At 38.5% G+C, this 24,811-nt stretch overlaps 1 protein-coding gene across 8 annotated transcripts in view; it reads left to right on the top strand.

Annotated features, from left to right (window-relative positions):
* SLC38A9 (solute carrier family 38 member 9) overlaps positions 1–24,811 on the top strand; it is a 48,461-nt gene that overhangs the window by 11,723 nt on the left and 11,927 nt on the right. For 5 of the 8 annotated variants that reach the window (XM_064402777.1, XM_064402776.1, XM_064402775.1 and 2 more), the window contains 10 exons: positions 4,997–5,129; positions 5,713–5,834; positions 5,979–6,042; positions 6,153–6,246; positions 7,229–7,399; positions 9,935–9,994; positions 12,109–12,306; positions 14,955–15,062; positions 17,187–17,293; positions 23,568–23,681. In XM_064402777.1, the coding sequence (XP_064258847.1) occupies positions 4,997–5,129; positions 5,713–5,834; positions 5,979–6,042; positions 6,153–6,246; positions 7,229–7,399; positions 9,935–9,994; positions 12,109–12,306; positions 14,955–15,062; positions 17,187–17,293; positions 23,568–23,681 (1,171 nt within the window). Of the gene's footprint in view, positions 1–2,297; positions 2,392–4,996; positions 5,130–5,712; positions 5,835–5,978; positions 6,043–6,152; positions 6,247–7,228; positions 7,400–9,934; positions 9,995–12,108; positions 12,307–14,954; positions 15,063–17,186; positions 17,294–23,567; positions 23,682–24,811 lie in introns of all 8 variants that reach the window. The other 3 variants (XM_064402780.1, XM_064402782.1, XM_064402781.1) reach the window with 3 other exon arrangements.

The raw sequence follows: 24,811 nt of genomic DNA, 5'->3' as shown, positions 1-24,811 counted from the left end.
TCTTGATACGTGATGAGTAAAATAGCTTTTGTCTTTTACAGGGAAGGGGAGTAGTGATTGAAGTGTAGTGTGGTAAAGCTTGTGATTCCTAATTTGTTAAAATGTGCAAGCAATGACGTTATGCTTCAAAAAGGTTATTTTAGTTCTTCATCCAACATTTTAAGAAACTTGTGTGATCATGCTGTAATTACTGTAATGGTGATATAAATGCAGAAAAATGCAAGTTAAGTGTATTGCGAAGAGAATGAAGATCTTACAAAATAACTGTAAGCACGCTGTAAAGTATGTAAATTCACACAGTAAATTTCAGTAAATTCAGACAGCTTAGAAAGTAAAATCAAGTCACTTGTGGAATTCTTTGATACAGATTTTCTTAAAGAGAAGCACACTGATATCTGTAATCAGAGAGGATCCTGAGTTGAAACAGGACCACAGGCATCCTCATATCCAGCTCCTGGCCTTTCACAGGACATACCCAAGAACCAGATCATGTACCGGAGACGGTTGTCCAAATGCTTCTTGAACTCTGACAGGCTAGGTACCATGGCCAGTTCCCTAGAGAGCCTGTTCCAGTGCCTGGTGTTCCTATCCAGATATGTAGTTGCCAATTATGAAATACCTATTCTTATTACTTCTCCTTTCCTTAATTTCCAATGCAGTGAATCAGTTTTACTGATTTGTCTTGTGCCATTTGCAGCATTCCTGTAATAATTTTTAAACTCAGTAAGGCAATAAAGCTATAGGAATTTCATAGCTTTATTTCTCTGTAACAATCCTATCATATCCCTAAAAAGTAAATGATTTGATGTGGGGTGTCAAAGAAGTCTCTGCAGTAAGCTAAAGTGGCTCCTTGTGGTGTGTTTGGAGGAAAGAAATAGTAAAGCATTCTGTAAAGAAGGTTTTTCATATTTGTTTAAAAATTAAGAGCTTGTCTAAAGTCATTTATACTGTCCTATAGAGCTGAAAGACATAATAGTACAAAAAAAACTATTATACTGTAATAGCTGAATACTTGCCATGTTTTTGATCATATCTCAAGAACCAGTTGTCTGATGTTTAAAAATACTTCAGCAAAGGTACTTGAAAAGCAGTATTATTTAGTCTGAAAGTTCTTGAGGTATGTGTTAGTCTTACTCTTTCATTGCCCTACAACATGTAGTACATTGCTGATAATTACATAAGATGAATGTAGCACCCTTATACCAAATTTTACATAGTTGACTAGTGTTCTTGTTATGCTGTTCTGTCTAGCCCTCCAAGTCCAGCGCCTGAACTTTGCTTATCACAAGGGAACAGTGTTAATCATGAGCCACTCTTTTTATTTTCTTTGCTTGCAAAATTGCTACTGAAGTTAAAAATGTGAGGAAGTTTTGACAGAAGCACTCTTCTTTCTTTTTGGACCATCTGTAGCAAATTATTAACTGTCCCTTTGTGTGAGCAAGAAAAGATGAATGCAACTGTGCATTTTCTGGGAATGGTTTCTGAAAAATACACCTGCCGGGTGTAATGTATGGAAGATGTGGACCTCCTGCATGAGGTCCTGCAAGTTGTCCATTTTCATGGTCCTGTGGAAAACAGCTCTGTTTTACTGGTGTGTTTGCCCTGATAAAAGAGAGCTGTTTTTCTGGCCAGCTGCTGAAACAGTGTTTTTCTGTCTGTAATTGTGTCTTTCAGTGTATATGAAATTCAAGGGCTGTTATGGTTAATCTCAGTGCATGGAAATTGTCTGCATTGTTTCATATACTAATCACAGCCATGTAATCTCTCCCGTTCCCCCTGATCACATTATCCAACTTTTCATTGTCCATTCTTTTCATAAGCATTTTGCCACGTGAGAGATAGGATATAATTGCATGCATAAATCAGATTTTTTAATAAGCAAAAAATAAGCAGGGTTGTACCTGCTAGTACTTGCATGTGCTTGCTAATACTTGCTAGTGCTTGCCTGCTAGAGGTAAGGTCCCTAAACAGAGTTTTTCAAAATATATCCCCAATTATATCCTGCCTGCTTTGGGCTTTGAAAATCTCGGTCTTTGCTGGGAGCAATACCTTGACCTTGATCGTGAACAGGATGCTTCCCTCTCCTAGTGAAGGTCAGGGTAGGTAAGTAGCAGGCCTCCCAGCCTGCTCACGCAGTTAAGTCAGGTTGATGTTTCCAAAAAGATGTGCAAATGACATAAAATTGATTGGTGGTCAGTATGTTTTAGCAGTCACATGCTCAGCGGGGCTCGTGGTGCAGTTGTACCCTGGAAGAAATGAAATTAAGCGGTGCGTTACATAATTTTCATTCTCAACAGGTGCATAGTAGCAGGGATCAAGAGGGGAAGTAGCCCAAGTACTGGCAACAATAAACATACACATTACTCTGGAGTCAGGAAGCAGAAGCAATAGGTACATACAATTTCATAGGGATTGTTTAATTTTCTTTTCTTTTCCTCACCCATAGATTAGATTCTGGATCATACCCTTTTGTTTTGTGTTAGACCATAAATTGTTTGTTTAATCCAGATTCTGTTCATTATGCTGAAGAAGATGAAATGTCTTTCTGAAAACAATTTCTTACCTACAGATAGGTTTTTACTATACATAATTTTTTCTCTTTATATTTGTTTGGTCATTGACAACACTGCTTTCCCCACAAAATAGGATGTTGTATGCATGTTTTCTGTTACTTCAAGTTTAAAATCATCCTTGGATTTCACTTGCATTGCTTTAGAAAATAATCTCTGACTGTCTTTCACTATGGAAGAATTTTCTTTGACATCCATGCTAGGAATTGTTGAACACTATTTTGAAAGAAATCTTTGTCACAGATCTGCCTACTCACTTTTAACCAAAATGTGGACTTTGTCTCACTGTAACCTTTCCACAGTTGCAGTGGAAGTTCATTAGGATGTCCTGATGATATTAAATGGAGATGAGGAAAGAGAGGAAGGTCTTCACACTATGCAGTTGCTGTATAATTAGCAAAACACATAAGTGTTCTAAATATAGTGCATGTCAGCAATCCAAAAAGAAAATAGCAAAGAGCTGACTGGTGGTGGGGCAGCATTTAAACAAGTTTATACAAGTTACTTTTCCTGTTTTCAAGACTGCAGTCTTTATTTTACAGGTCTTCTAATGAAATATTTTTTAGCTGCGTCCAATGATTTGTTCAACCTAATAAATTTTAAGCTAAAATGAGTAAAGTCTTTTGGAACTGAAAATCCATGAGTATTTTTGTATATTACCTACATGTGGAGTCAGTTAGCCCCATGTGCCTGTGTTTTGAGTAGTAAAGCTATTGCTTAAAATTTATTTATGTTAAATTGAGATATCATTCTAAATTGTTTATAAGGACACCGCAAAAGTGCACACATAAAACATATATTTCCCCCATTATGTCGTAATCATAGGAAGAAGAGTCAATTGAGAATGTTTTAAAAATTTAAAAGTGTTAATTTTCATTTTAGTAAGTAGGAGACAACTTAGCAAATGTAAGCCATTTTTTTCCATAGTGAAGGAATATGTAAGAATTAATTAAGTTTAAGATAAAAGAAAGAATTAATATGTGGAGATGGAAGTTTGTATTATCTATTTTCCCCTCTTGTGAGTCAGGTTTTCTTACTTTCATAGATACTCCCATCTATTGTCTCCCCTCAAGCACACAGGAATAGGAGTCTATCTTTCTCTCTTACAAAGACAGAGCAAAGAACTTCAGAACTGTATTTCTTATCTTCCTTACAGATAACATGTGGTGTCATAGTACAAATGCGTAAATGATTCATTGGGAAAAAGAATGGAAACTTCTTTATGGATGCTATTGAGAGCTGGGGTTGGAGACGTTACCCAAATTCCATTGTAGTGTGAAACAGAAATGGGTATTGAAAAACAGTAAATTCAAATAGATTTTGCTCACATTACAGAATAAATGTCATGGCTGTATTGCTGACCTAATTTCTGTTGTTAGTAGTTGGAAGCTTGTTGTGATCTCTGCTTCTCTGGGCTTTTGAGTGGTTTAAAGATCAGCCTGGAAGAGGAAGATCAGAAAGCCGTTGTGGTAGTTTTACAAATTAAATTACTGCTGAAAGGAAAAAAAAAGCTGATGTATAAAAGCTTAGGGCAGTGTCCTGTGTCTTCTTTGAGAAATTAGCCTCTCAATGCTAGGACTCGATGTTGTTTTTAGGCAAGAGCATAATATGGAAGTAAATTATACTTGAGTTAGAAAAAAAATCTGAGCAATATCATGATTTAGGCACATTTCTCTGGTAGTCCTCCTTGCATGAAGGTATATAGTGGTGTAACTTTAGGAGCAGCTTTCACTGTGCTTGCTCTGTGCCTCTGTGTGTGCAGAGAACATGAGGGGCATGTGGTGTTCCTGTTTTCTCCTTCAGCAGCCATGACCGTGCCTGCAGTCTAACTCAGGTGCAGTAGAGGAAAGGGAGGCATAGTCCATTCCTTGTTGCCTTGACTTAAAAATATATATGAGCACATGGACTTATTTGGGCCTGGTTCCTTCCCCACTAAACACAATTCCATACGGTGTTTTCAGCTAGATTAGTAGTTCCTAATCTTTTCATATATGGTCATCACTGCCACCACTCATTCCTCTTTCTCTGCTTTCTGCTTCTTCATTCTCATGCTTTCTCTTTCTACCTCTTGTTCCTCATCGCTAGTTCTGGGAACACCAGTTATAAGCACTAATAAGCTTGCCCAAGCTCATTAACATGTATTTCTGTGTGTGATTCATTGTTGAAAACTAACAGCAGGATATTAGGTCTGATGTTAAGTTGCTCCACAGAATCTGGGCTGGAGGCCATTTTAATGTGGATATAAACTCACAGTTCTTTCACAGATGGCAGCTTCCCTCAATGGCATTGATGGATATCTTTTCATTTGCCTTGTGTCAATGAATGACAAAACCATCCTGAGTATTGCTGAGTTGTTCTCTGAGTTGTATCTTGTATTCCATGATTTTAAGGGTTTTCCTTCCTTCCCTTTTCTTCTCCTCCTTTAGACCATTTCACGTGGAGCCCACAAACATAGTCAGTGTGAATGATGACATGCAAAGAGTCACTGATGAAGCTTCAGCAATGAATAAGCGGATTCATTACTACAGCAGGCTCACATCCCCTGCAGACAGGGCATTGGTAAGGCAAAGACAACCTCATTAACTGGGTGGCCTCTGACATGTTGGGTCTTACACAGCCTTGATTTATATAAGCAGCAGAAATAATGTTTGGGGGAGAATTGTTCTGCAGCTTGCTTTGAATCAAGTATGCAGTAGCTGAGTGCCTTCAAAAGGTTTTGTTTTATCACAAGTTGTTATTTACTTCTTGTGCAATGCCTTCACCGTTAAAAGAAAATATACAAACCGCATTAATTTTATAACAGTGATCCAGGCTGCCCAGTTTTCTCCTGCCTATAAGATTAAAGCAGTGGTCAGCTGCAGTAACTGATCTGTTGAGCTAGCATGATCTGTTCATAGTGTATTTACACACATTTTGCAGAAGAAAAATGCATTTTTCTACCTATCTAGCTAGGAATTATGTCAACTGTTTGTTGGGCTTTTCCGTCCAGGAAGAGAATTACCATAGTACAACCTTGTCTTTCTTTTTTTCTTTTTTTTTTAAATGTAATTTCCTGTGACTTACAATAGTTGACTTGATGTGTTTGGGACATTTAGTTACATTGACGTTACTAATACAAGTTGGTTTTTTATCCATTTGTTAGATTGCTCCTGATCATGTCCTCCCAGCTCCTGATGAAATCTACGTGTACAGTCCATTAGGAACTGCTTTTAAAGTTGACAGTTGCACAGATGGCTATGGTAAAAACTCCAGTCTAGTGACAATGTATGTTAAACACCTTGCCATATAATAGCCATAAAATGCATGATTACTGAATGTTCTGTATTAATAGCATAACTGTTGTTAACTAAGACAAGCATGTGAAATAAGAATGGTTCTTAAAATATTCACTGGATCTTTTCTTCCTAGATTTATGATATGGAATACCATGATGGGTACATCCATATTAAGTATCCCATGGGGAATAAAACAGGTAAACTATGAAGAATATATGCATCTGAAAATGTTTTTGGGAACCTGGCTTATTCTTCGTTTTGTAGTATATTCATAAATCAAATGAACTGTATTTCTCCCTCTTAACAGGCAGGCTTCACTTCTGGAATTGTTCTCATCTTACTGATGGGCATTTTGACTCTTTATTGCTGTTACAGAGTTGTGAAATCACGGCAAATGATACGTAAGAAATCCAAAGCTGCATCATGCAAATACTTTAAGTGTGAAATACCAATATGTATTAGATTCTGTTTGTATGTGTCTTTACTATATGTTAGACCTGACCTGTAAATAAAGGCTGTTCTATGAATATCTCTATTTTTGTAGTCTGTGTCTAAGCTCTGTGTGCTAAATGACTGTCTTCCCTTATTAGATATTCCTTCAGTTTCTTGGGACCTAAGTATTATAGCCAAACACAATCTCTTCTCAAGCAGGGTTTCAGATGTTCACTTACTAAGTTTTTGGGGACTTTGGAAGTTAGAGGTATCTTTCCTCTATAAGCACTGTCCAGTTCTCTACGCATTTGATCAGCTTGCACAGTGGAGCAGCATGGACTGTAGCTGCATCCCCTTGTGTTGTGTGCCTGTATTACCCTAATATTTGTGTGTATTCTGTGTTGAAAGCCCTCTAAGTACTGTCAGCAGCTGAAGCAGTCACTGACAGTGGCTCTAATTAGAATGTACTTTTATTGTTCAAAACTCACCTTGGGGCTCTTCTTTGGTTGGTGCTTTTGTGCATAAACTAACATCTCACTTGCTCAAATAAAGGCCATTAAGACCTTTGTCAGTTTGTGACTGAGCTAATTTCAGAGCAGAGGAATAGGTTGAGGAATAGTTCATAGTCTGGCCTACTTTGCCATAACTTCTGCAAAAGGCTTGAGCTGTAAATGCATGGTGGCATTTTTGCCATGTCTTATTTCAGTGCTTCTGAAAGTATTCAAAAGTAGTATTACAGCCACAATTAAAATGTCTACTTCAGGCTTCTTCATTCAAAAACTTAATGAGTGCTGTATTTTAAAGTTACTTGCAATTTTATTTGTCCCTAAAAGCACCGTGAATGTGTGTCAGAATATTCTTAAAAACTCCCACATTTTGTCCTGAATAGTTCTACTGTTTCTAATGTAATATTTTGTTTAGATACATTTTTGGGTTTTGTGTCTTTTTCAGCTTTAACTGATACCTCAAACTGGGAATTCCCAGATGTTTGCAAGTATTACTTTGGATCCTTTGGTCAATGGTCAAGCCTCTTATTTTCTATGGTATCACTTGTTGGAGCCATGGTTGTTTATTGGGTACTTATGTCCAACTTTCTGTTCAACACAGGGAAATTTATATACAGTAAGTATACATTTTTGTTTAAGTTTTACAGCAATCCTTTGTAAAAGTCAAGACTGCCTTGTACTGAAAAAGGATTGTCCATTTTACGTAATCTTGATTTTTCTGCTACATTGTGTAAAAAATCAATTGAGAATAAGTAACTATGTGTGGTGTTACAGGCAAAGTCCTCTGTCAAAGCCACTTTTTCCATTTCTCTCTCAAAGCGTGGTTTTGTTTGTATAGTTTAAACAACCTAAACCTGTCTGCTTGTTTCCACTGTATTTTCACTCCCCTTTTGTTTGTATGGGTGTATGTATTTGAACAGCCATGTAACAGGCTAGACTGTTGAAATTATTCAGGATAATGAAAAAAACACAGTTTCATTATAAAATTCAACAAACACACTTAAAATACTGCAATATAGGAAGTTTTTGCAAGCGTCCACTAGGAAGCAATGAACTCTACTGAAGTAAAAATGATTCTTAGTGTGGCATTGCTACAAAATAAAACACATTGGGTTTTTATTCCTGGTACTTGCTCAGGCACACGAGCATTTGTGCGTGTAATCAGTGTAGAATTGTGGGAATTGGTGATGGAATTGAGAGCTTTGAAAATCTGAGTCATTGAGTAGGTTGACTAAGATTTAAAATACTCTGTTTTGAGGATTATCTCTGAGACAAATAACAGCACAGACGGTTAAGCCTGTTAAACAGTTTTTAATTAGAATTTCCACTATCCCTATAGGACGTATTTTACTATATTGGTTAAAGAGTGATGAATTGTATAGCTGACCTAATTTATATGTTGTTACAGACATTTCATTTTAGGCTTTAGGGTTTTTTTTAAAACGTTTCACACTTTAATCTTAAGTTATTCTAAATTAAATAATGCCAGTTCTAATAAATGGCATTATTATTATAAATGGCATAAATAAAATTTAAAATGGTGAAAAGATCTTATTTTCTAGGAAAAAGTCCTGCTTTTCCATTGGACTGGCATGTTACTTTATCCCTTATCTACATTTGTTTGGAGTTTTTAATTAAGTTGTGCAGTCTAACAATCACTGGCTACTTGTCCTAACTTTTATTTTAGGTAATTACTAGGTAATAAAATGCATAATAGGATGTAGGTTTGACACAGTGGCATCTTCCAGCCACATGTTTCTAAGTATTCTAAGCAGGAATTCAGTAAATACTCCTAAGTATTCAGCAGCAGCTTATATTTTGTTTAATACATTCAGATGACTTCTTAAAACATCTGCACATACAGTTTAGGTGGGAGAATATTGATTTTCTGCAGGAAGATGGTCTAGAAATCTGTAGGATACAATGCAATAATTGTGCAATATCTGTCTTGTGCTGAGTGCAATATGATGTCTTTAACATGGTGTTGCATGATCTTGTTCATTTTCTGTTTTATGGGAAAAACAAGATCCACAAATGAAATTGCTAGTCCTAAACTGCTTTTTAAGTACAGAAGAAACACAAGTTGACATCTATAACAAATTTGAAAGTGCTTTAATTCAGTAGAAGCTATTATTTTTAATAGCTTCTGACTAGGTACTTTTTTTAAAATTAAGAACAAAAAATTGTGATTTTAGTTAAATATTCTGATTTTTTTTATATTCTGAACTAGTAATAATAAGTATGAGAAACTTGTTTGTGATTCAGGGTGTCATAAATTAAAATAAAGAAAGAGGAAACGGTTTTCTTCCCACAAGACCATTTGCTTTCTTTATGAGAAACAAGCTGCTGTTAATTGCATTTAAAAAATCTGAAGCCAACTGCCCCACTTGATTTTCTGTGCATAACATGCCCACATGCAACAGAAGCAAAATTTAACCAGTGATACACTAATTTGGTTTCCAAGCTGATGGAGCATTTTCTGTGTATATATATACACATCATACATAAATATAATGAAATTGCTATCCAGTACCCTTATAAAGGTGAGGTTGCAGAAACTTGGAAGTAACTGGTGTGGTATATCAGTAAAGTAGCACAGGAGTGTACTGGAACTAAAACACTGCTAGAGATACCTGTACAACAGTGAGGCTTTAACCTTTTTCCAGGGTTTCCCACAGAAGCATGGAAAAAGCGTCCCACAGAGCCTCTTCCGAAAAAGAAAATAATAGAAAATTATTAAGGGAAGCTTTTTCTGGACTAGGAGTATGTTAGTATGCCCTTTTTTTCTGTCCCAAAAGAGGCTGGATTTAAGATGCATCTCCTCACTGGCCTACTGTTCAGCATTACTGAGTAGCTGGGAGAAGTGGAGGTGTGCTTGTGGAACAGGAATCCTGGGAGTGGGGAGTCTTTGGAAACTTGTAAATGGACAGGGCTTCTGAGAAGAAAGTAATACAGTGTAGAGCTACTTCAAAACACTTCTACAGTAGTTAGAAAAACTTTCAGTTGGGTCTTGGGCGGGGAGTGAAAGCTGCTGTGTTGTTGCTCTGATACAATTTTCCAAAACATTTTTTTACTTAATTTTAGTCAAGTAAACAGATGAAAACCTAATAGCAGGTATGGGACATTGATTGTGAGATTTTCTTCTTTGCAGACTTTGTTCATGACATTAATGTAACAGATATTGTTCCTGGCACCAATGGAAGTAACAAAGGTAAGAAGCACTTACAGTATTGTGTTACCAGTTTTGGTTGGGGGTTTAAAGGCAAATCATCGACTTTCAATGCCTAACCACATGCCAGTTATAAAGTATGTATCATAAGTTCTAACTGTATGTTTCTTAAGAAACTGTAAATTTCTGTCTGGGATTTGTACTTCCACAAATAACCACATACTTGGAGATCTAACTGAATAACTGGGGAAGTAAAAAATAAGTTTAAAAAGTGGAGGTGAGAATAAGTATTAAAGAGCCAGTTACAAGTTTCTCTATGCCCAGATGCATCCTCCTTAAAAGCTTTACTGTTAACTTTTTAACAGTAGTTGCACAATGAGGAATTGCCTTAAGGAATTTTAATTTTCACACCCTAAATTTGAGGCGCCTTAGTTCTGTTTACTGGTTAAAATCTTGGCTGGGGCAACTTTACTACTCACAAGTTGTGCAGCAAGATTATTTTTTTAAAAAACTTACGTAAGAACAGTTTTTTTGATGCTGGGTGCAAAAAAGAAACAAGTGTCAGGCAACTTGCACCTCTGCTTGTGCTTTTTGGAGAGTGTGACATTGGCACAGCTAAGGGAAGAAACTGCAGTCAAGTATTAACATAGATCTGTTCCAAGTTCTTAAGTGTAGGCAAAATAATGTAGAACGAAGGGAGGAGCAAAGCAAGGCAGGCGTTGTCAACCCCTGAATCTTTTCTGCCTCTGTCACAGTGACAGAATCCATACTGCGTTCTTAGGAAGCAGAAAGCTTTCTCTATCCTGAGTGCATGAGGAATGAGGAAACATATCACTGCCAGCTGGGCCGCTGTGTGTAACACTAGCTGCAGCTGTGTTTCTGGAGAACAGATGTTGGAGTCAGGCAACGGAGTTGAGAAATAATTCTGAAAACCAGTTTATTTGTGTTTGAGCTAGTGTTGAATCCTGCTCCTGTAACAGTTCTCACCAGCTAGGCACCAATTTGTGTGCTCTCTTGCTTCTGATGTTCTCTCCCATGCTTATGCAGCAGGGGGTATAACTTGGAGGCAAAGTAGACAATATTCCACACCATCCTCCACCAACTAGAAGATTTAAAGCAGCTGCTACACAAAATTAAGGGCTGTCGGATGTTCAAGTGACTCTTGACAGGACATTCAGGAGATCAGTAAGAAAAAAAGCCTTTTTCAAGGTTTGTGGAACAAGCCTCTTTTAAGCAAGAAATTTGTCAGAATGCTTTTTATGCCTGTGCCTTTTTGACAGAACAGGAATGGAGACAGTGCAGGATAGTAGCTGCTGACTATTGTGGGATGCCAGGATTTTAAATAAGGCATTAATGAGAACAGTAAGTTTTATATTTCAACACAGAGCTTCATAGGCATGTGTTCCTCAGAGGATCCTCTTGGTTGATTTTTTTCCAGTCACTTGTTCAGGTGCTGCCATTGATCAGCCTCCATGTAAGAGGAGTATGACATTCCCTCTTAGCACTGTTACTGGAGCACATCTTAAATTTGTTGTATTGTGTTGTCTGGCAGTGACGTACTTGGCCCCTGTCATGGCACAAAGATGACAAGAGTGTTTTTGTTCAGTGTATGGGTTTTCAACCTGCTAGTTGTTACAGTAGCTTTCTTGTAATCCTTAGTTTGTTTTTAGAGCAATTTACGGTAATTCAGGCTTTTCAGTGCACTTGGATTTTGGTTGATATGATCTTACTGAAGTGTGCAGGGACAGATTAGGATGCTAAATATGCAGCCAGATGCAGGGGAGCATTGCTATGACTTGATTCCAGCAGGTGCACATGGGCACTGAACAAGCTTCATTATAGGTATGTGACTTAGAAGAGTGATTCTTAGAAGGGTGTCACAACTTGGGCTTCAGATAAATTATCATCTTTGTTGTGCTCTGCCGGGAGAACTATACCACTGTCAGATCAGAGTGCAAGATGCCTAGCAGTGGAATCTTAACAATGAATTCCTGAATAAAAAACAAGCAGACGTTAGGAACTGAGATACTGAACACTGCACTGAAGCAGTCCTCAGTAGGAAAAACACACCAGCAGTTGTGGGCTCTTGGCTCTGAATATTCTGTGCAAGTAAAACCCTTGTCATCTGAGGATATTTTTCTTTTCCTTTCTTCCAGTCATTTGTCCAAATGCTGCTGGTGATCTCCCACCACAGAACAGGAGTGTGATGTTCTCTTCTGGCAACAGAACAGGTTTTGAACTCTTTGAGGAATGGTGGGACAAATCAAAAACAGTACCATTTTACCTGATTGCAGTTCTTCTACCCCTGCTAAATCTGAAGTCTCCATCATTCTTTGCGAAGTTTAATGTCCTAGGTAGGTAACAAATAGTATTAAAGCATTGGTTCTCTGTGGCTGAAGTGTATAGAAGACAGTGAAAACTACTCCAGTGAGCAGAATCAAAAAATCTTTCAGGTTGGAAAAGTCGGTAAGGTTATTGAGTGCAACTCTTAACCCAACACTGTCAAGTCCACCACTAAACCATGTCCATAAGTGCTATATCTGCACATTGTTTAATACATATAGGGATGGTAGATCAATAATTTCTCTGGATAGCCTGTTCCAAAGCTTGACAACTGAGAAGAACGTTTTCCAAATCTGAACATTCCCTGGCACAGCTTGAGGCCATTTCCTCTCACCCTGTCAGTGGATGCCTGGGAGAAGAGACCAAGCCTCACCTGGCCACAGCCTCCTTTCAGGCAGCTGTAGAGAGTGACAAGGTCACCACTGAGCCTCCTTTTCTCCGGGATAAACACCCCCAGCTCTCTCAGCTGCTCCTCACAGGACTTGTGCTCCAGACCCTTCATTAGCTTCATTTCCTTTCCCTAGACACTTCTAGCATCTCAATGTCCTTCTTGACTTGAGGGGCCCAAAACTGGTAGTATTCATGTCACAGGGGCAGCCTCAGCAGTGCCCAGTACAGGGGACAATCCCTGCCCTGGCCCTGCTGCCCACACCATGGCTGATCCAGGCCAGGATGCCATTTGCCTTCTTGGCCAGCTCTCAGCACATTGTCAGCCCATGTTCAGCTTCTGTCAATCAGCACATCCGGATCCTTTTCCATTACGCAGCTTTCCAGCCAGTGTTCCAGTATTTTGGTGGCAGCCCATGTTGTACCTCACAGTGGGTTGTTGGTTGGTTTATTGACCCCAAGGGCTTTGTCTGCTGCTTTACTTGAATGTCACAGGTACTAGGGAGTTCATTTTCTTCCTTTTCCTTGCTTGATAATACTGTGAAACAAATTCCATTACATCTACAACAAATTTTCCCAAATGGTTCTATACATACTACTGTGCAGCATTTGATACATGTTGCCTTGGTGTGGTCAGGCATACTCTTCCTCCTCCAGTAAACATTTCAAACCAGCAGTTGCTTCTGATCTGAAGTCATTTTCTGCCAGTCAGGTGATTAATTAATCACAACATATTTGTCCCAACTTCCAGTATTGTGGATTCTTCTGTGCTGCAGAGGAAACAATTGTGACTTGCTGCTTACATGTCTTGAGGTGGAAGGCCAAGTTGGGTGGGGCTGGTAAAGTGAGTAAAGGGTATGCAGGATGGGAGGAGCTGGTCACAGTTCAGGGAGTAGGAGATGGCTGAGGTGTAGCACTGAAGCCCACAGTGAAGAGGAAGAGAAAACTAGATGTGGATCAGAGGTTGAAAGGAGGTAGAGGACAGGGATTTGAAGGTCTAGTTTGTTCATCTGTTCCATAGTGACACTTTATCAGAGCTTGGATCTGCTCTTGCTGAAACCACTGAATGAAAATACCACATGGGAATTTGGGTACTTGATACTTCTTCTGTGCAAAAGGTGTAGGATTTATATAGAAAAAAATTTAAAAGCCAGAATATTAATTACTGATTGCTTCAGTAGATTATAATTCAGAAGCGGTTCAAAATTGCCTTAATTTTTGTAAATCTTGCAGTTTATGGGACAAGAAAAAATGGAAGGCAATTTTGAGATGATGAAATTTCTCTCAGTAGAGTTTTACTTATTTTGATACCCATGGAAACAGAAGTCATTAGGAAGCTACAGAGTATTTTAGCTGATCTTCACATACAGAACCTTTTATTTTCCTAATTTCTTGACTGTGCTCAAGAAATTAGCAATCAAATGATAATTCCTTCTGTTTATTTTTGAACCTGCTGGGTTAAAATGATGGGGTTTTGTCTTCACTTATAGCCTGTTCTCTGCTCACTAGGAGCATTATTGGCCATGAGGTTCATTGTGGTAGCCTTAATTATTGTTGTTCAATTTCCTTCAGTTTTTAGGTAGTTACTGTTCTGCTCTTGTCTCTTTCAAATGGCTGACACACCACCATATACCCTCCATTACACAGGCATACACAGCAAGGCATTATGCCCATCCATGATGTCATTTGCAGTCCTTAAGCTGTGCAGGTGCATCCTGGATTCCTCTTAACCAATGAGATGGAATGCAAATCCAGTATTATAATAAAGATTATCCAAAGTTACAATTAACACAGTGTTTTAATCAGTAGTATTGAAGTGTCATTATCAACTTCTAGCTCCCAGTAAAGTTCATAAGTGCAGTAATTTCACTTTCCATTGAGCTGTTTGATTCAAAAAGTCAGTTACTAGATGAACATTGTAATAACTGCAGTGCTATGATCAATCTCCACTTAGACTGAAATCCTGGCAGTGGAAGCTGGAACTGCTCTGTTTGCCTAAAGACCTACCTGCCCAGTAATGGGATTACAGGGTACTTCCTCTGCTGTCACCAGCACCTGGAAGTTATTAAACTTGCTGGAAGTTTACAGTGTGTGCATGTGCATTATTTTTTCTCTCTGACCTATAAGAGAAGTAAAGAAGAAGTTTAGACCTAGTCTTCTGAATACCGTAACTGTTTGACTACTAGTAACTAGATGGATGGAGGAGAAATTAAACCCTGCATAAATACTTTCTACTATATCATGGTATTTGTTTGGCTCTTGTTTTTTCCAGGTACAGTTTCAGTTGTCTACTTAGTTTTTCTGGTTACAGTAAAGGCTGCTCATCTGGGAATACACTTAGAATTCAACTGGTTTACAGAGAATGAATTTTTTGTACCAGGTAAGATAGTTGAAATGCAGTGGTGAAGTATATATTTGGTGAGTTTAATTTTTTTTTTCTCTCATTTACCTTTTAACACTTCTGAGACGTAAATAGAGGAAATGCTGTCTGATGTTGTAAGTAAAGATCCCTCTGGACCAAGTGGAAAAGAATCCCTTTCCCAGTGATGTTCCTTAGTTAACAGGAGTATCAACATTAGGGAAGAAAAGAAGTGCCTATCAGAGGAACCTTCAACATGTATCTTGTGACAGAGAGCTTGCCATAGTCCTGTTTCACCTGTGTTATTTTAAGTTCTGTTTGCACCAGATTCAGATCATACCTGTTTCAGTAGCAATTAGAAATGACAGACTGTAGGCAGACTGACTGTTAAGGGTGCTTTAAGTTCCCCACACACTGTCTTGCTTAAATGAAATATCTCATTCATCATAATATGCAAGTACAGTTTTCCTGTACTTCCCAGTCTGTCTCAAGTTTTTGACCATAATCTTAGTAGCTCTTCTCTTTCAAACACCCATTAGCCAGTTTTATACCATCAATACCCATCAGTATGTTTTTCTTCTTGAAGGTTGTTTGATGGCTATTTGTTGTTTCCAAATTACTGTTAAAATTTCTCTGTGAGATGCCATAGTCATAAACAAGTGGCATTTGGTATTGCTTGAACGGCTAGCCTAAAGAGATCAAGTTTCTTTTATAAGAAACCTGGAATAAGAGAATGAGGGTTAGGTCCTAGTTGCTTTTTCCCCATCCTTTACAATAAGCAAAATTTTATGACCAGTTAGGTCCAGGGACTGTGTCCTGTACATTAGAATAGTATCACTTCTTCTGTTCTTAGAAACAAGCTAGAAAAATGAGTTGTAGTGACGCACATGCCGCAGGCCGTTGAGAAGTAGAGCACCCAGTAGTTTGATTAATTTGGCAAAAACTCCTAGTACTGCTTGGAGATAGAAAAAGTAGGTAGCTAATGCATACAAATACAGCTTCCAAGAGATTCTGAAACTGTCAGTTTGCTTTTTATTATTGAAGTGGTGGATGGAAAACGAGCCTAGAAGTCGAGCCCAGAAATCACTTGCACTCTCAGTTCTGTCAGTAGCACATCATGCTAATTACCTATTGAAGGTACAGTGAAACCAGCTCTAGGGAAAGCTTATTCTTTCCCTTTGGATAACCCCTACATTAGTTGCCTGGAGTATGTTTACTTTCCTAATTTCATAGCACTTTATAGAAGTCTGTTTTAAATATGTTTGCAGGGAGCTCTCTGTGGTTTGTTCTGTAAGGATTTGTGAACTTCTGAAGTGTTGTGCTGTACTTCTGGATGCTTTTCACAAGCTGAGCTATCTTATGGTTCTCTAATTGCTGGTAGCACTCTAAAGAGTAAATACATTCTTAGGTAATACCAACTAAGATGGTGCTTTAATGATATTACACCTTGGTGAATTCTTAGACCATTTGCAGCACTTCAAGAACCACTACCTTGTGAGCATCTTTTGAGTATTAAAAGAAGCAGAAAAATGCTATTCTCGTGGAGACAAGAAGAAAATTTTTCTTCATACATGCTGTGAAGCATGATAAGAAATTGCTCTGCCTTTTTTTATGCCCTGGCTTGTAAGCAGAACCTCTTAAATATCTTCAGATGTAATTTTTCTTTTGGTAGCATAAGTGACTTTTTAATAACTAAATTTACCCTGTATAACTATAAATAACTAATTTACCCTGTTCACAGGGTAAATGAGTCCTTCCCTCCATCTCCCTCTTTAGGAACCTGTATGTATACAGCCTCACTGATGCCAATTCCAATTTCACAAATGATTTCCATTTAAACTGTTGAGAAGCAGAAAAGCTTTTATGTACCAATCTTAAATTATCCTAGTAATCACTGATGGTTGGAGTCTATCAGAGAAGCCTTGCTGGAAAATGTATTCTATAGTAACTACTGTCTTCATGCATCTTGTACTTCCTGATTAAATATCTCCATTGGCTATGGTCAAATATGGGCTAGATTGTCCCATTTCAAGGTGGAAGTTCATGAGTTTGCCAGTACCTTCCAGAGCACTGTATGTCATCTGCATTTCATCATTGCTTGTTTCAAAGAAATAATTTTAAAACACTTTTTTTTTCTTTGTTTAGAGTTTAGAATTCTGTTCCCTCAGCTCACAGGGGTTCTAACACTTGCCTTCTTCATCCACAATTGTGTAATCACACTTCTTCAGAATAACAGGAATCAAGAAAACAATGTAAGTAATTTCACAAGACTGTGCTTGTTTATTGTAGATTGCCAGACAACAGTAATTTTTTCCTGTGATTTGATAAGAAAAAAGTTACACCTTCTTTTCCTTGCTATGAGGGAGTAACAGATAAATTACAAATTCATTTACATAAAAGCCCCAAGGAATGCCCCAAAATGACAAGCTGATATTAAATGGCCAAATTGCACACAAGTGGCAGATGATTTGACTATGTCATAGGACTCAATGAAAACTGACCAATTTAAGAATTAAAAATTGTGGAAAATGTTTGGTATGTGAGTGATTTTAGCAGAATCCTGAACAGTGGTTTTGGGGTCTAGGTAATACCTGTTCTCAGAGTTGCTTCTGTAGTTTTGTCTCACAGTCCTAGTCCGTGGAGAAACTTGGATTTAGGAAATTTAGGAAATCCTAAAGTTGGATTTAGGAAATCCTGCAAGTTGAAGACTGGATCAGGAGGCTTTTTCATATATAGTCTTTGGACTGGTGCTTTGCCCTTGAAAAAGTTAAGCTCTGCTCCTCCAGATGGAACTGCATTCTTTGTTAATATCTTCCCATTATAAAATACCAAATGGAGTAAACACAATACACAGAGTCTGAGAGTAACTTTTACTGTAATTATTTTATTTTTTTCCTCCCTACTTCCAAGGATTTTTGTCCAGCTTTATTTAAATGTTAGCTGTAAAGGTACCTGCAATAACATAAAAAGATTTTTAAATACTGGCTGTATGAAAAACTGTAATGAAATCATAGAATCCCAGAATGCTTGAGGTTCTAAGGAGCCTCTGGGTGTCATCTTGTTCCCCCTACTGAATCAGTGCCACTAAGAGCCAGATGCCTATGCAGCACATCAGATAAAATATAACAGATTTGATTATTTGACAGTGAAGTGCAGATTATGTACCGATGCAATGAGATGACCTCTTAGGCTTTAGAAGTCTGCATAGTTACTTCCTTTTACCTATGAATCAAGGCCAGCTTGTGAATGATGTATTTGCAGAGGAGTCAGGAATTCTCCTCCAGGAAGCCTTCTGGGGGCTTAGGGCTTCTCAGAAACTAGTTTTAACAGCTGGAGGTCTGGGCAAAGAAGGCTAAATAAGCTTTTCTCTATTTCCTTAAGAAAAATTTATGATGTGGAGAAGGGCAAGATTTCTCTTTAACTGTGGCTTTCAAATTGCAAAGTCAAGATCTCCAGCAATCAGCTCTATATGCAGAGGAGGCCTAATACCCTCATTCCATCTTCAAGTTTTTCCTGAGTGTTTCCCCCGCTCCGTTTACATCAGAGCGAACAATCAGATGCAAAGAGCTGCACCTGGAGTGTTCTCCAGCTTGCTTTTCCTGTGTGAAGGAGGAAGAAACTGCTGCTTGCATTTGAATCAGCTTTTCTAATACCCTCCCTGGAGCTTAACTTGAATTTCCAAGTCAGCCATAGCTTGATGTGAAGCCCTTAAAAAAACTCTGCATTCCAGAAGAATGTTCACATTGCTTAGAAAGGATAGCTTTGAAGCATGGCAGGCAAGATTTTTAATGGCAAAACAAATCTCTGTGTAATTCTTGTACTAGTTTTATTTGGCTGGAGATTGGTTTTCCTCTTTGTAGCTGTACAGGAGCCTTTCACCTACATCTCAAAAGTGCTTTGCAAATGTTAATGAAGTACCTATGCTCTTGAAGAGCTGTTTTGTGATTATGTCACAAAGGTGCTGGGCTAAGTGGGAGATTTCCATATGCATAGGGGTCTTGCCCTTGTCATAGGTCATGGGGGGGGGTTCCCATATATTTACAGGATGCTTTCTTCTCTCAGTATGTGATGTGGTGATACTGACATAGATCCATGGATAAAAACTTCACTGTTTTATTGATGGACCTGTTCACATGGCACTTTCCTCAGTGTTCTGTCACAAGTCACAGAACTTGGCAAGCTGGAAAAGCACTGTTTTAGTCTTGAGCAAAACTTACTGAAACTAGAGGTCAGAACAGAACAACTCTCTGGGGAGGCGAAAAGAGTAAGACAAACAATAACATTCCTCTTATGGAGTCAGAAATTCAAAACAATAGCAGCTTCCATTCTGGTCACAGGCATGCATCACAGCCCAAAGCTAAAATACACATGGGGGAGGATTGCTCTGGCCACTATTCCCGTACAGTGGTGTGGGTGTGAGAAGAGAAGAGCAGTGCACCAGAGTAAGCCACATGTCAGCAGCACAGCCTGGAGAAGCCCTGTGAGCAGGTTTTTAGTCTGCAGTTCAGAATTGTGCTTCCTGGTCCCATCTCCCACTGCTGCTGCCTCCTTGTATTTATTAATGTAAGTTTTTGTACAGTGTCAGCCAAATGGTTCAAAAACAAATTGCATAGGAAATGTAACCCACCCACAAAAAGGAGTGTAGGTGTGGGTTTTAGTTGGTTGTTTTTTTCCTGATTCATATTTGTGATGTTTCCCTGAGCCACACTACGGATGCTACACAAGCCCACCATGATCTACAGGCATAAATACACTGGTGCTGTCTTCTAACAGTTATTTGTGGATATACCTGGGAGAAAGGCTGTGACTGGGGAGATGTTTTTTGTCTAGGTATTAACTGCAGAATGCATGGAGCTGTAAATGGTATTTATTTTCTGCAGTATTGAAACACTTTATTCCCTGTAAACAGTGTGAGCTTCTAGTGATGCCGCCATACCTACCATTGGTTTCTGTTTGCTGCCAAAACTATGCACAACATCATCCATCCTGGTGAAGTACTTATTTTTGTGTCACCCAGTTAAATGTTACTACTTGCCCTTGATGCATGAGCAGGTGAAGTCTATTTTTATGCTACAGATCAAAGTCCTGTTGAGATATTACGGAGACAGTGTCTCTCTTGAGGAGACACTAATCTGAAATGGGATGATCAAAAGGTATTTCAAATGTGGTAATCATTACTAAGCACTGATACAGGCTTCTCCATCCAAGAAGCAGCTCCACAAAGTAGCTTTCACTGGTACTGAGGAAGGAAGGAAGGGAACTGTTTTCTCCATGGCATTCAGCAGGCAAATCAAGGCCTGGAAGTAGCCTATAGCAGTGTCATGTAAGAAATGTCCATAGATCCACAGAGCCTTCTCTGTGCCATGTCAATTTTTTTTTTTTTTTCTGGCCAGCACCTGAATACTGACTGCTCTGTGGATGTGATACAGTGTCTTGAACTTTCACGGTTGTCTTTGTTAGCTCCATGACTCATCCTTTTGTTAGGAGGCTGATTTCTTCCTTTGTTCTACTGCTGCTGCCAGCCTTGATCACCCAATTTTCTCTTCTTCCAGCAGCACTTCTAACACTTTGTTCTGTGGATCTGACCAGGAGAGCTCCCTGTCAGCAGTAACTGCAGCTGACATACTCTCCAAGCTTTGTCTGAAAATCTGGCTGTTACTTCAGTTGTATTTGAGAAGGGTTTGGCATGTGTCAGGCTGTGTTCCTTATGGACTGTGACCTGCATGTTACCTTAGATCCTTACTTCGAGACTTCACCCGTGATTCTACAAATACTTCCTGCTTGCAACATTGTTTTTTCTACAAGTTTGACTCTTAAACTGTGGCTTGTAAGAATTGCTATATTTTTATGCTTAGACAGCTTTCACCACAGCAATGTCCACTTTGAATATAAATGCCTCAAGTATCATATTTAAAACAAAAAAGTGTAGTTATTGCTCTTAATTAAAATAATAATTTTATCTCACCCCCATATGTCCTTTTATTTTATCTGGAATTATGCTTTCTAAACCGTACTGTCAAGGTCTTTAGGGAGTGAACCCAGGTCTCTTGAGGAATGATGAACATTAATCAAAAGATGTTCCTGTTATGTAAACACATGTTGTTGTACAAAGGTAACTATTTATACACAGAAGCATGTATTTGGAAGGGAGCTGATGGAGAAAAAAGATTGAGAAAAAAATAAATCCAGGTTTTCAAGTTGTCTGGTTTTTTTTTAGTAGCTTATTCAAATCAAAGTCTGGGTACTCTGTATGGTGACAACAAACAGAGAAAACAGTCTGTTGGGTTACATGCTATGAAAATAAATTATCAAAATTATCTCAGCACTTAGTTTCAGTGCAGGTTAAAGCATACACCCTTAAGAATTCTGGAAACATGAACTGGTTAGTAGTGGTGCAAGTAGCTGTTGGAGATAATAGCACATCACTTACCTACCAGTTTTCATATCCAAAGGAAGCACTGAGAATTTTATTTCAGATTTCTTGCCCTCACAAGTCTATGCACTTGTCTCAGCAGAAATAGTTTTACAGTTGGTTCTAGAACTTATGTGTAGGCAGAGTAGAAATAGCAACTGTGAGTTAGTATACTGTTTTTAGGTGTCAGGTCTACACCTAAAATACAGATTTAAAGCAGGTTTTGGCAGATGATGTGCATTAAGAAGGTTTTGGATGTCTTTTGAAAAATTGTCCAAGTCCTGTCCTCAAGAGATGCGAGTCTATGTCTCTTTGTAAAACCACCTTATTGTGTCTCTGAGTCCTAAAATTAATGGAAGTTATTCATAAATACCTGCAAGAAATTTGGTTGCTTATGTTTAATATTCTTAAAATAAGTTCTTACAGTGGGTGGGCATTAGTGCTTTTGAAGATGTAGATGTTATATAAAAACCTGTACAACTTCTCATGTCACAAGGAGAAATTCTGCATATAATTTAAAGAAAAGCTGAGCTGACTGCTCAGCTTCTGATGAAAGTTGATAGTCCTTACCCAATGGCCAGTATGAGGAGAGTGAAATGTAAGGAATCATCTTCCTTGTGCATTTAACTGCAGGAGGAAGAGGATGCAGGTAGAAATGTGCAGCTGCTGGGAGCTTGAAGGCCACCCTGGAATATGTTGAAATCATACTGATGCCTTTTTCCCATCAGCCTCTAAGAGGCAAATAATATTCCTCATCAGACAGCAATCTTCTACCCCAAAAGCACTGGCAAAATGAATAGGGGATTCCACGTCTTCCACAAAAAACTGGCTTCAATCTGAATTTCTCTCACAACTCATAATCTAGTATTTTATACTTTCCTGGGGGATTGCCTTGCCCTTGGCAGAGCCTGGAGTAGTGTAGGATATACTTATTTTGTGAGTGAGATAGGATGAAGAAGCACTTAGGGAAGCATTTCCATGCACAGATGTGAGGAAGATTTGCTCATGCTCAGTGAGCTGGCTGGAGGTGATAATTTTCATCCAGGTCTGGAAACCAGTATAATCCTAATAATTTGGTACTATGCCTGAGCTAGTACGACCTGCTTCTCAGTCTTGGGAAAACATAGTCTTGTATTGAAACATTACTAGTAATCTGTTAAGAAGCTGGTGATTAGCAGCAGCTGAACAAATGGTTTGCTGTAAGGTGATGAGTGTTTTGTACTGTAACATAAGCTTATACAGAGTTTAGTTAGCTAATAGCTAGAAACAAATGGTCTCCCTCTTTATTTCCAAAGGAAGGAATTTATGTAGAAGGACAAGTACATTGCTGTGAGATCAGTCTGATGAATATGTGGATTCTTTAGTTTCATAAAGTACTTAATTAGTTTTGCCAGTTATTTTCATGTAATAAATGTGTGATTATTTTTGTGTAGTAGAAAATATTTGTATATATTATATATCTTAAAAAGATAGCCAAAATTTTCAGAACTGAACGTTGAAGTTTAGGTTTAAATCCATACCTAAGTGTATGTAGTGTAGTTATGTGTGGATTTAGGACCCTAGCTTTGACACTACTTCCTTAAAACCTTTGATTAAATTCCTTTGTATTACATCTGCAGTTGGGTAGACTAATGTCTTTGATTGCAAGATTGTATTCATTACAAGAAATTTAACATAGGGCTTTCTGGACTTTCTGTCTTAGACAGGAGAGTCTGTGTTCCAAGGGTCTTAGTAGGTGGATGTACGAATGTAGAAGGGATTCCTTGTTTGTTTTAATAACTAGTGTATACTTACGCATCAGGAATAACATGCTACATCTATTGGCATGTCTCCTTCATGGTGCCTTTTTTGTATGTTGAGAAATAAACAATACTTGTCTAGCACCACTTTGGGGTATTTCCTTGCAGCTTTCTCCTCTGATCAGAACCAGGTCTGAAGTCTGCATCCACGCAGTAGGAAGTAAAAATAAAAATGTACAAGTGATAGTAGTCAATATAAGAAAGTAATGCATGTAAAAGTAACAGTAATACATGAAATAGAACTCTTATGAGGTTTTTATTTCATCTGGTTTTGCGTGTAAGTGCTGGCCAAAATAAAATCTTGTTTTTCCTCAGGTGAGAGACCTCTCTATTGCATACTTCCTGGTTGGACTAACATACCTGTATGTTGGAGTGATAATTTTTGCATCTTTTCCTTCTCCACCATTATCCAAAGAATGCATTGAACAGGTGAGATATTCTACTGCAGTACGTATTTCATGGAATCACAAAATGGGTTTTTTGGGGGGACCGAAGTGGGTCATCTGGTCCAACCTCCCTGCTCAAGCAGGGCCATCCCAGAGCATATGGCACAGGACTGCATCCAGATGGTTCTGGAATAGCTTCAGTGAGGGAGACTCCAGAACTTCTGTGGACAGTCTGTTCACACTGTGAAGAAGTTCTTCCTCATGTTCAACTGGAACCCTCTGTGCATCCGTTTCTGCCCATTGTCTCTTGTCTATTGCTTGGCACCACCAAGAAGAGCCAGATCACCTCTGGCACCTTCTTTCACCTGTATACACTGATGAGGTGCAGCAGGAATAGGCCCAGCTCCCCCAGCCTTTCCTTGTAAGAGATATGCTCCAGTTCCTTGGTCATCTTTGTAGCCCTGAGCTGGACCCACTCCAGGAGCTCCATGTCTGTTGTACTGAGAAGCCCAGAACTGAACACAGCACTCCAGATGTGCCTCACCAGGGCTGAGTAGAGGGGCAGGATCACCTACCTCGACCTGCTGGCAATGCTCTTCCTAATACATGTCATGATGAATATATTTATATTTGATATATAAAAATATAAATATATTTGTCCTTAACCTTTTAATAAATACACAATAAAAAAAACCCCAACTACTGCTACTTGCTTCATGATTCACCCTGGCAGGAGCATCTGTGCTTGACTGTGGTCAGTTGGTGGGACACCTCGTGGGCACTACCACGAACAGATGAGTAATGCTTGTGTTATCTCATTTATATTCATAAATGGTTCCCAATATTTTGGTGAAAAACAAACATTTAGTAAATACTCTGCGAAAGTGAAGGACCAAAGTGAACAAGTGAACAGTTGAGCTTTTCATTTCTTTAGCTTCTTTAATCCTGAGAAGTGTGTGCAGTGACTCATTGGGATTCCAGAAGAAATAGAATGTGAAAGCAAGCTTGTTTAGATAGGAGTCCTCGCTGCAATTACTTTTGAAGTCTGACACTCTGGAGTCTGACACTCTGGTGAGCCTTGCCAGCAGAGTTATTCAGATAATAGCACCACATGAAATACCCTTTGAAGGCCAAAAACTCTTATCTGCTTACAGGCAAAGCTGATTTCCACAC

The sequence above is a fragment of the Passer domesticus genome, chromosome Z (assembly GCF_036417665.1).
Source record: "Passer domesticus isolate bPasDom1 chromosome Z, bPasDom1.hap1, whole genome shotgun sequence".
Classification (NCBI taxonomy): Eukaryota; Metazoa; Chordata; class Aves; order Passeriformes; family Passeridae; genus Passer; species Passer domesticus.
Note: the sequence above shows the minus strand (reverse complement) of the source record. Positions and strands in the feature narration are given on the sequence as shown.